The 12,102-nt window shown below is 55.7% G+C and overlaps 1 protein-coding gene across 3 annotated transcripts in view; it reads left to right on the top strand.

Annotated features, from left to right (window-relative positions):
* The window catches only part of PPARD (peroxisome proliferator activated receptor delta), a 75,016-nt gene that overhangs the window by 60,519 nt on the left and 2,395 nt on the right, over positions 1-12,102 (top strand). For 2 of the 3 annotated variants that reach the window (XM_082637469.1, XM_082637470.1), the window contains 4 exons: positions 9,182-9,336; positions 10,148-10,286; positions 10,932-11,134; positions 11,314-11,764. In XM_082637469.1, coding sequence (XP_082493595.1) covers positions 9,182-9,336; positions 10,148-10,286; positions 10,932-11,134; positions 11,314-11,764 — 948 coding nt within the window. The remainder of the gene's footprint in view (positions 1-9,181; positions 9,337-10,147; positions 10,287-10,931; positions 11,135-11,313; positions 11,765-12,102) is intronic. The other variant, XM_082637471.1, reaches the window with a different exon arrangement.

The following is a 12,102-nucleotide window of genomic DNA, read 5'->3' on the forward strand; positions in this document are numbered from 1 at the left end:
CAGATGCTAAGCACTTAGTGAGAACGACTGGAATTAATACTTCTGTGTAGCCAGACAGATTTTAGCTTCTCTTGTCTAACTTGTTGGTTCCCCTTTATCTACTGCCAGCAGCAGTGTAGACGTTTTCCTCTGGTACCTTGTACTGTGGTGTCCTCATCTTCATCATCATCATCATCATGTTATGTCCACCTTCAAGGGCACCCAGACGCTGCACCCGCCCCTCAGCCCCTGGCTCTCCCTGCTGCTGCTGCCGCCCCTTCCGTGCTCCCTCTACCTGAGTGCCAGCACATTCGGCTGGTCCTCGCTCCCTTCCCTCAGAGGGTCCTCAGCGTCAGTAGAGGATGTGCTGCCGGGAGGGGCAGCCTGATTTTGCTGCTGGCTTCAGCTGAAGGGGATCCTGACCACAGGTGGTGATTCAGAGCAGCCGAGCAGGCCTGCCCCACAGAGATGCGTTCTGGCTCCCTGTGTCTGCATGGGGAGAAGGAGGCAGGTGATGTCAGGAGTTAAGCCAGGGTGGGGGCTCTTGGGGTGGGACAGGCTCCTGCTTGAGCCTGCACCTAAGAGAGGCCTGAATCCTTGGGCCTTGCTTGCTGCTTTGAACCTACAAAGCAGAGTCCCGGGATTTTGCAGAGGTTCTTCCTCTTCAGGGCACACGGTGGGGTAGGGTGAGGGGAGAGCCACCATCCAGTCCCTCTGATCCCACCAGACACCCTGGAACGACCAGAGTAGGCCCAGTGTGATTTCAGGGCTTGAGAGAAGGCATCCCCTATCCCCCAGGGTAGCCTACTCCCTGTCGGTTGGCCGATGGCTTTGCAGACCCAACCTTTCTCAGGAGAGAGGAATGAATGGCTGACCTGCACACAGGACCTGCACACACTGTCCTGAACTTGAGACAAGTGGGGAGGCTTAGGAGGCAGAGGGGAGATACTGGGAGCTAAGAATGAGCAAGAGTTGTCACTGAGGACACCAAGGGAGAGTGGAAGAGGAAAAGAGGGCCCTGGGGTTGGTGGCCTCACTGCCTACCCTAGCCCACACTGCCCCCATGGCTGGCCCAGGCACGTAGAAGTACCTGCGGTGTGGTGTCCTGTCCTGGGGTTTCCTACACACGCTGTGGGGACCATATCCCCAAATGATAGGCTGTTTGCATGCAGACCAGAGTGTGGTAGCTTGTGCAGAAGCGGGCGAGGTGGGCATGGTGATGGTGTCTCGGGGAGCTGTACTGGTGGGATTTAGGGCACGTGGGGAGACGTCTGGGGCAGAAGTTACCCAGCCAGTCTCACAGTGCTGTGTATGATGTTGTGTTTAATAGATTCCGTTTATCAGTAAATGGATGAATTGGCGGTAGAAAGACTTACTCGTTCAGTAATTGAAATGGAGGGGGCTGTTTAACCTAATCATCAGGTGAAAGCCAGAGTATGTAAAATTCTACAAGACAAGCCCCCACCAGAAAAACGGAAGCGGGTAATTCAGGGTAGGACAAATACAAATGGCCAGAAAACATGAAACATTTTTCAGTCTACTCAATAGTCAAAGAAGGAATCTTCAGATGAGATGTCATTTAGCCTGTCAGATTGGCAACGAGGCCTGGGTTAGCCAGACGGTGAGGACGTGGCCCTGCAGTAGTCCCCGAGGGTGGTAGGGGCAGCTGGGCAGTGCAGGCCATTACTACTTAGCGTGCATTCCTTTGGCCCTGCAGTTCCTCTTTTAGGAATGTATCCAGTGTAAATACTCGCTCAGCGTGCACAGAGATTTCCACACTTATCTACAAGAGCAGTGCTCATAATAGCAGAAAATTAGAAAGTGCCCGTGTGTGGGGAATTGGTTATATAAACTGTGGCAGAGCCATATGGTGGGATGCTCTGCAGTCATTAGGTCTCTGTATACTGACAGTGAAGTAAGTTCCTGACAACTTGGGGATCCCATTGTTTAAAGTTCCTTATAGGGCTTCCCTGGTGGCGCAGTGGTTGAGAGTCTGGCTGCTAATGCAGGGGACACGGGTTCGAGCCCTGGTCTGGGAGGGTCCCACATGCCGCGGAGCAACTGGGCCCGTGAGCCACAACTACTGAGCCTGTGCGTCTGGAGCCTGTGCTCCGCAACAAGAGAGGCCGGGATAGTGAGAGGCCTGTGCACTGCGATGAAGAGTGGCCCCTGCTCGCCGCAACTAGAGAAAGCCCTTGCACAGAAACGAAGACCCAACACAGCAAAAATAAATAAATTAATTAATGAACTCCTACCCCCAACATCTTCTTAAAAAAAAAAAATCCTTATATATCTTAGAAGGCACTGGAAGAGGACACTCAAATAGCTAGTGAGGCTACTCTGAGGAGTAGGATTGTGGGTGGAGGGGATTTGTCAGATGCTGCCTGTGTGCCCTTATGTGTTTTTCTCACCAAGCCTGCAGTATTCTCATAACTTACTCTTTTTTTTTTTTGCGGTACGCAGGCCTCTCACTGTTGTGGCCCCTCCCGCCATGGAGCATAGGCTCCGGACGCACAGGCTCAGCGGCCATGGCTCACGGGCGGCACGCGGGATCCTCCCGGACTGGGGCATGAACCCGCGTCCCCTGCATCAGCAGGCAGACTCTCAACCACTGCGCCACCAGGGAAGCCCTTCTCATAACTTAAAAAGCAAATGCATTACTTTCTTTAAAAGGGTAAAATAAATTAGTTGTTGTTGTTTTCTTAAAAAAAAAAAAAAAAAAGCCAGCCGGTGAGGGGCCCTGAAGATAGAGCTTCTTGTGTTGGGGATCACACAACCCAGGGCTAGAATCCCAGATCTGCCTCTGTGGACTGTGGTCCTTGCCAGTGCCCTTACCTCTCCAATCTCAGGCTCTTTGCCTTTTAAGGCTGCATCCTGGGACTCCCCTGGTGGTCTAGTGGTTAGGATTCCAGGCTTTCACTGGGGTGGCCCAGGTTCAATCCCTGGTCGGGGAAGATTCCACAAGCTGCATGGTGCGGCCCCCAAAAAAAAGCTGCATCCTGCCCATCTCAAGGGCCGGCTGGGTGAGGAGTCAGTGGTGGCATGTGACACACCACAGGCACTGGTCAGCACGTGCTGGCTCCCTGCCCCACCCTGTGAGTCTATGACTTTGGCCTCTGGAGTCCCCTCAGGGACCCATGAGGATGAGGCACAGTCTCAAGCCCTGAAACAGCAGGAAGGCTGCACAGTTTGCTTTCCTTCTGACCCTCCAGAGGTTCTGCGCTGACCCTGTGCATCTCTGTACCAGGCTCAGCACCTGCCAAGCCCCTCCCCCCACCCAGGAGGCGGACAGGACAGGCCTCATCGTTAGCGCTCAGCAAAGAGGAAGCTCGCGTGGCCGGGTCCCCCCGGCTGGGCAGGGGCAGCTAAGCCAGCGTTCACCTCCCACTCCCACCCTCTTCCTCTCTTGCTTCAGTGATGAAGGTCCCAGTCACACCCAAGAAAGAAGTCAGGGGTCTCAGTGCAGGGCTGAGGAAGATAAAGTGTCCTTCCTCTTGGCCGTGATGCCTCCTCTCAGTCAGCAAGTGCTTGGTGGGTGTCCAGCAGGGGTCAGCCATCCAGTGAAGGGCAAGGCTGAGTGCCTGCCCTGAGGAGCCCACAGTCCAGGCCAACAGAAGTAAGGAGGCTGCTTGGTAACCCAGCCCCAGAGTCCTACAGAATTGGCCCTGACTTCAGAAGCTGTTTGCCTTTGGGGCTCTGCCAGCAAAGTAAATAGACAGGGCTGTTCCCTCTGGGCCACCCTCACAGCTATGACAACAGCCTATCTCCAGTGATGGAGACTAGATATACAGGAGAACTCTCGACTACACTAATGACGTGAATAAGGTCAATAGCGTCTGTTTGCTGAACTTGTAATCAGAGATGGTGCAACTGATACTTCACTCTCTGCGTGACAGGGGTAGTGCTTATGCTGAGTCCAAACATTCGAATAATGGCATAGTGTTATCCTTGGCAGTGACGCATCTCATAATCACGAACTGTTGATTAGTAGTAATGAACACATGTACACACACGAACACACACATATACGGAAAGTCACAGAGTGCAGTGGGTAAGAGCTCAGCCCTAGGGGTTGGATGGTTCTGGGTGATAATTCTCACGCTGCCACTGTTAGGGTTCTCTAGAGAAACAGAAACAAGAGGAGGTGCGTGTGTGTGTGTGCGCGCGTATGTGTGTAGAGAGAGAGAGCGAGGTTTATTTTAAGGAATTGGCTCATATAATTGTGAGGGTTGGCAACTCGAAATTCTGCAGGCAGGCCAGCAAGCTGGAGACCTGGGGTTGTTGATAATGTAGCTCAAGTCTGAGGCAGCCTGGAGGCAGAATTCCTTCTTCCTTGGGGAGGCCTTGGTCTTATTTTCTTCAGGCCTTCAACTGACTGGCTGGGGCCTGCTCACATTGTGGAGACTCATGATTTAAATTTCAATCACACCTAAAAAATACCTTCACAGTAACAGGTAGACTGGTGTTTGACCAAAAGCTGGATTCCATGGGTACTTGGCCTGGCCAAGCTGACATAAAATTAGCCATCAGAGGGCTTCCCCGGTGGCGCAGTGGTTGAGAGTCCGCCTGCCAATGCAGGGGACACGGGTTCGCGCCCCAGTCCGGGAAGATCCCACATGCCGCGGAGTGGCTGGGCCCGTGAGCCATTGCCGCTGAGCCTGCGCGTCCAGAGCCTGTGCTCCACAACAGGAGAGGCCACAACAGTGAGAGGCCCACATACCGCAAAAAAAAAACACAACAAAAAACCAAACAAACAAACAAACAAACAAAATTAGCCATCAGAGCCGCTCTCAGCGTGTCACTTAGCCTTCTGAGCCTGTTTCCTCACCTATGAAACAGGTGTTAAGAAGACCTGCCTGGGGGGCTTCCCTGGTGGCGCAGTGGTTGAGAGTCCGCCTGCCGATGCAGGGGACACGGGTTCGTGCCCCAGTCCGGGAAGATCCCACATGCTGCGGAGCGGCTGGGCCCGTGAGCCGTGGCCGCTGGGCCTGTGCGTCCGGAGCCTGTGCTCTGCAACGGGAGAGGCCACAGCAGTGAGAGGCCCGTGTACCACAAAAAAAAAAAAAAAAAAAAAAGAAGACCTGCCTGAAGGGTTGTTTTATGGGTCACGTGAAGCTAATGGTGTAAAGCGTCCAGTAGAGGGCCTAGAACACAGTAGGCATGCACTAAAAAAGAGGTGTTATTGCTTCAAACACACAGCCCTTGCCGGGACTCAGATTTAGGGTCAAATCCCAGTCCCACCATGTATTGGACAGGTAATCTTGGACAGATTCCTTAACTTCCCGAGCCTCAGTTTCCTCACCTTTAAATGGTGGCAGTTACTGTCTTCCAAGATGATTTGAAATGATACTAATGAGCATAAAGACACTAACACGTTCGGCACTTAGTAGGGGCCTGATAAACGCTGGTTCTTTCCCCTTCCCTCCCAGGACTGTTAGAGGCAGGCCCTCAGGAGGGGTTTGGGAGGCCAGGCAGGTAGGGTGTGGCTGGGGCAGAAGTTCAGAGGTGGGGCTCAGGGCCCAGATGATGGCCATCAGGTGAGCAAGGGCATCTCCTGACAGCAGAGGAGGAGGCCAGGTGAGAGGCCTGCCCTGGGCTGGCCCAGGAGAGTGGCTTTGCCGGCAGACAGCCCTCAGAGGGCGAGCCCAGGGTGTCTTCCATCCAGCATGCCTGGGGGTCCCTGAGGCAGAGGATCCCTGAGGCAGGGGCTCCCAGTGGGAGGGAGGGCCTCTCGGAAGCCCAGTCTCCTGCTAAGAGGTCATGGGGTGGGGGGACCTTCAGAAGCTGGTCCCTTGAATGGGGAGCATTCTGCCATCATGACTTTTGGGTAGGATGTGATGGTGATTGGAGGATAAAGTCTTAAGCCAGGTGGTCAACAAGGAAGAAAAGGAACCTTTATCTTTGGAAAACTCACCACGAAGTGATGGGATACCCCAATACACATGTACCCCACAACAAAACCTACCCCTGTAGGATACATACACTCCACCCGCCCCAGCCCCTCATCTCCCCTGCCTCTTTCTACCTCGTGTGTCAGTTATTCGAGTTCTCTTATTCCCCTCAAATAGGCGGGGGTGGGGTGGGGCCCTTGTCCCATCACCCTTCCGCCCCAGGCTTCCCGGACTACCTATACCCATCCACCACCTGGGGGGCAGGACACGCCCAGGGCCCCCACGCTGCCCTGGGTCTCTTTCCCCCCCCAGTCCAGTTTGCCACTCTTCCTGACTGGGGCCCCCCTGGGACACTCACCCTGGGCCTCTCCCTACAATCCAGAGCCCTGGCTGCCTCGATGGTCCATGGGGCTTGGGCACTTTGGCTTCTTCCAGGGTGAGCAGGGGCGGCGGCGGCAGGCCAGAAGTGAGAGGAGGCTAGGTCTTGTTCGGGGCTCTCCGGGCCTCATAAGCAGAGGACCCTCCTCCCCCACCTTGGGTTTCTGTGAAGCCATGGGGAAGAAGAACAAGCAGCCAGAGGAGGGAAGAGGCACAGCCCCTGCCTGTGTGGGCATATGCTTGGGAGCTGCAGAACTGCAGCTTTCTGATCCTAGGAAGCCTCATCCTAACTGAAGCTGATATTTCCACAGCACTTCCAAGGTCCAGGAACTTTCTCTGTTAACTCCCCTGTTCCTCACGGTGACTCTGAGACACATGCTCCTGTCACCTCCATTTGCAGAGGAGGAGACAGGCCCAGAGGGCAGAGCTGGGTTGTGAGCCTCGGACCCCCGACCTGAACTCAGGCTGTGTGGCTCCTGAGGCCATTCTCACCCCCTAGGCGGGCTGCTTCTGAGCACCCGGAAGCCAACTTGGGGGTCATCGAAGCCCTGACCTTTGAGCCCAGAGAGGGGAGCAGTCACCTTCCCTGACCACTTCACGCCCAGTCCTGCACCACGCTGCCTGCCCCGCCGCTGGCCTTGCCACTCGCTACCTTGTGTCCTAGTGTTCTTACCTCAGCTGGTTGAGGGCAGGGTCTGACTCCTGCTCTGCACACAGCAGGTGCTCATCAAATGTCTGTGGAATGAAAAGGTAGGGTGGCATTGCCATGTGCCGTACCAACAGCAACCAAGTGACCAGACACCTGCCAGGCCTCCAGGGCCACAAGGGGGATGAGGAAGGCACCACCAAGAGGTGGGAACAGACTGAGATGATAGGTCACTGTGGACCAGACTCAGTGGAGGAGGTAGCTTTTGAGATCCAAAGGGAACGTGAGTAGAGACGTGCCGAGTCTAGCAGAGGAGACAGACGTGCAAACCACATAAACAACACCGCTTACAAGAAGTGCCAGAAACCAAACATGCACACAGACCACACAGATCGGGGGAGGAAGTGCCGGAAACCCTCCCTGCTCGGCATCTGCGCAGGTCTCTACAGAGCGGTTTTACATGTTATCTCGTTTTCTCCCAGCAGACGATAATGTGAATCCCATTGCCCCCCCTATAACGCCGGCAGGAGCTGCGGGTCCTGCGCGGGCCCCTCCAGCCCCCCGGGCGCTGAGGCCAGGACACCCAGGCAGCCTGAGGACCACTTAGTCCAGAGTCGCTGAGCGCCTGCCCCGCGTCCAGCAGCAGCGCCCTGGTGGACAGAGTCCCTGCCCCGAGGCCCTTATGTCCTGGTGCGGGGCGTCCAATGCTGAGTGAACACAAAGGCTCCGGAGAAGACCAGAAGGGCTCGGCCCCACCCCCACCCCCACCCCCACCCCACCCCCACCCCCACCCCCACCCCACAGGCTGTCGGCTCCCCGCAGCGCATGCGCAGGAGCCGAGGGCGCCCGCTCTCCCAGTCCTCGGGCTGAGGCGGGCGCGGTTACACCCCTTGGAGTGACTGAAGTTGAGAGCTAAGGCTGTGTGACAGGCCAGGCTGTTTCAGGAAGCAGGGACTGTGTCACCCCTACCCTACCCTGCCCGGGGGTCTGGTGCTCGCGCTCCTTCCTGCTGGTGGGGTGGGTTGTGGCTGGAGGCTTTCCTGCTGTCACTCCTAGGACCCCAGGGGACACCGGGAGAGCTGGGAGGAAGGTGTCGGGGAGTGAAGTACGCTTTGGTCTGGGGGTAGCTCCATCGTGGGGAGTCAGGCTCTTGTGCAGTGACCATACTGTAGAGAGGGTGGAAGGCAGGCCTGGAAAACCTTAAGTCTGGACTGACCGCCATGGCTTGGGTCTCCCTGTGGAGCTGTCTGCTCTAAGCCACTGCTCCTCTGGTCTGGGGATTTGGCCCCTGCCCCTGAGGAGGTTGCTCAGTCATCAGGAAGAAAGCAGAGAAAAGCAGGTTGGCAGGCCAGTCTGGCAGAGGCAGGGCAGGCGGCCCGTGGGGTCACACAGGGGCACTGGGCTGGGGGCAGAGACGGGCCCAGTCAGGCCCCCTTTCCCAGGGAAGGGCTCATTTCTGAGCGTCCAGGGGAGAGATTCAGGAGAGACCCCGCAGCCATTCTTACTAAGTCACCTGATGGCACAAATACCCTGAAGTCGCCTGTGGCCAACTGCTTTCCTTGCCGACACTCAACACGGGGTTCAGACGTCTGTACGTTTAACAGGAAAACACTCGAGGAAGTTCAGTCCACCGCCCGGTCATAGTGACTGAGATTTCTGCTTTTTCTGCTCTAGCAAGAAGTTTCGTGGGAATGACTTTGAGCTTCTTGAGAGAGCCTTTGCAGCATCTCAGGAATCCGTGCAGGAATCAGATTTCTGGGGCGGGGGCTGAGCTCTGCAGAGGCCTGCGCTTCTGTAGCCTCCACAAAACACATTTCACACAATCCCCTGTGGGCCCACACAGTGGAGTCTCTTAAGCCAGGGAGCCACTTCCTAAGGACAGTCTAAAGAGAATCTCTCTGCTTCTTCCCTCTTGCTCCCCTCCTCCCAAAACACAACCATCCCCCGCATGCCCTCTCCCCGCCAGCAGTGAGCTCAGCCCAGGCAGGTCTGACTCAGCCCAGATAGTAAGCTGCCTTTCTGGAACACTTGCTGGGTGTCGGGCCTGGGGGAAATGCTTTGGACACTTTCGCCCTCCACCCAGAGAAGCTGTCATTGACCCCACATTCTAGATGTAGAGGCTGATCCTCAGAAAGGTTGACTCCCAGAGGTCACATAGCCCTTAAGTGGCTGAGCCAAGACTGTGATTCCTGCCCTGCCACCTGGGCTGCCCTGCGGGCTCTGGTCACCTCCCCAGGCCCCCAGGCCTGGCAGAACACAAAGCCGCCCCTGTGTTGTGTGTCTGCAGACCTCTCCCGGAGCTGCTCTCCACCCTCGCTGCTGGACCAGCTGCAGATGGGCTGCGATGGGACCTCGTGTGGCAGCCTCAACATGGAGTGCCGGGTGTGCGGGGACAAGGCATCAGGCTTCCACTACGGTGTTCACGCGTGCGAGGGGTGCAAGGTACGGGCAGTGGAGGGGTGGCTGCCCATCGGGGCTGTGATCACATAGTGAGTTGCCCTGCCAGGAAGGCTTTCCCTGCTGCCTGGCAAGGTCCTGACCATACCCAGTGTGGAATTCCTGCCTGGGAGGCAGCCAGGCCCTTGGGCCCGTTCCAGGCTTAGCTCTGGGTCCTGTTGTAGAGGAGGGGTTCCCTCGCTGGGCCTGCCCTGCTGGGTACCGTTGGTGCCGACCCAGCCACTCACCTGGGCTCTTTGGGCTGCTGGCGCCCCCTGGGGACCTGACACGAGAAGACATGTAGGACAGGATGAGGGTCTTGGGCTTGAGCCATCTTCCCAAGGTCAGGGTTTCCTGCGCCTCAAAGCAGGAAGTGCTTTGATAAAAAAAGGATAAAAAAAGGAAACGTTATATTTCTTTTTCTGGTTTTGCTTTTGGATTCTTCCTCCTAACTGCACACCCATCAAAATTTCACATATTATTTTATTAAATGACTACCTAGAAAAGATGCAGAACCAGGTTGCATTTACGAATAAATCAAGTTAGCCACAGTACAGTTTTGTGTCACCAAACTAACAAAGAAGCACTTAAAATAAATATGCTATATTATTTCAGTTATTTTCAAAAGTTTTAAAGTTGTTTACTTTCTTTCTCCCTCTCTCCTCCAACAATATTTCCCCCCCATTACTTCCAAAATTCAGGAATTGTTATATCTCGATGCGTAATCAAGCCCCCTGGCATAACCCAGCAGGCAAGGTTTTACCCTTCCTCCCTTCCTCGTGGCTTTTCTCTTCCTCACCTGTCCACTGTCCCTCAGGGCTTCTTCCGTCGAACAATCCGCATGAAGCTGGAGTACGAGAAGTGTGAGCGGATCTGCAAGATCCAGAAGAAGAACCGCAACAAGTGCCAGTACTGCCGCTTCCAGAAATGCCTGGCACTGGGCATGTCGCACAACGGTGAGCCAACCTGAAACCAGGTTTCCGAGAGCCCAGGAACAGAAAGGGGGTGCCCTCAGAGCAGCGACCAGCACACAGTCAGTACGCGGGTCAGCTTTGACCTTGCTGAGGCCTGCCTTCCCAGACTGCCCAGGACCCGCCATGCTTCCCAGGCCGGGGGCAGTTGCCACCTGTCTGCACCTGAGCCTCACCCTCTCTGGCCCCGAAGGGACCTGGGAATTGACCCTAACTCCAGTAGTGTTGGAAACACCACTCCCAGAACCTTAAACCTGTCTTGGATGACCTGACAGGATGTGAAAAGCCACTGCCAAGGCCCAGAATCCCCTCAGGTTTTCTTGGTTGTTGAGGGCAGGCAGGAGCCAGTGAGTGACCATGTGTGTCAGCTGCCAGGAGCCAGGCTGGAGTTTCCTGGAGGCCGGCACTCCCGGGAGATAGAACCTGCTGGGCACTGTGAACAAGACAGACAGAAGCCCTGCCCCTCCGGAGCTTATATTCTGGAGGGGTTCCCCAACATTCTAACTTGCTGGCTCTAGAGCTTCTTAGAGCCTTGCGCTCAAAAAGTGTGTCTCCGTCTTTGGCTTGTGTACCTTAGAGGTGCTGGCCCCTGCCCAGGCTCCTCCATGACTGTCCCCCTTCCCCGTGCAGCCATCCGCTTTGGCCGGATGCCAGAGGCTGAGAAGAGGAAACTGGTGGCAGGGCTGACGGCAAACGAGGGGAGTCAGCACAACCCCCAGGTGGCTGACCTGAGGGCCTTCTCCAAGCACATCTACAGTGCCTACCTGAAAAACTTCAACATGACCAAAAAGAAGGCCCGTGGCATCCTCACCGGCAAGGCCAGCCACACGGCGGTGAGTGTCACTGCTCAGCCTGGCAGCATCCCGGGCTCTGGGCCCTGCTGCTACCTGCCTGACTCCTGGGAGAACCAGGCCTCCTCCCTCCCCTCACTTCATGGTACAGGCAAGGGGTACGGGGCACACATGGGCGGGGGTCCCCCGAGGCCTGGCCTCTAATGGGGCCTGGTTTTCAGCCCTTTGTGATCCACGACATCGAGACACTGTGGCAGGCAGAGAAGGGCCTGGTGTGGAAGCAGCTGGTGAACGGTCTGCCCCCCTACAAGGAGATCAGCGTGCACGTCTTCTACCGCTGCCAGTGCACCACGGTGGAGACCGTGCGTGAGCTCACCGAGTTCGCCAAGAGCATCCCCAGCTTCAGCGACCTCTTCCTCAATGACCAGGTGACCCTTCTCAAGTATGGTGTGCACGAGGCCATCTTTGCCATGCTGGCCTCCATCGTCAATAAGGATGGGCTTCTGGTGGCCAACGGCACTGGTTTTGTCACCCGTGAGTTCCTGCGCAGCCTCCGAAAGCCCTTCAGTGACATCATCGAGCCCAAGTTCGAGTTTGCTGTCAAGTTCAATGCCCTGGAACTTGATGACAGTGACCTGGCTCTCTTCATCGCGGCTATTATTCTGTGCGGAGGTAAGTGAGGGAGGGGCAGTGGGTCGGCCCCGCACAGCCAGCCCTCCTGGGGGCTGGGCCCTCACTGCAGGGGCCGAGCCTAAGCTCTGACAGCATGAGGAAGGGTCCATGTGATGTTGGCAGTGGAACATGTAAGGTACTAACTGTGTGTGCAGGACCAGCTCCATCTAGTATAGATGGAGATGAGATAGAAAAAAGACTGAAAGGAAATATACCAACATGTTGATGGGGGTTATTTCTGATAGTGGATAAATTTTCTGTGTTTTACCTGCATTTTTTAAATTCCAACACAATAAATATAGTAAGACTCATGCTGACAGTGGCATATGGCTTGCTTC

This window comes from Mesoplodon mirus, assembly GCF_964341445.2.
Source record: "Mesoplodon mirus genome assembly, chromosome: 12".
Taxonomy (NCBI): domain Eukaryota; kingdom Metazoa; phylum Chordata; class Mammalia; order Artiodactyla; family Ziphiidae; genus Mesoplodon; species Mesoplodon mirus.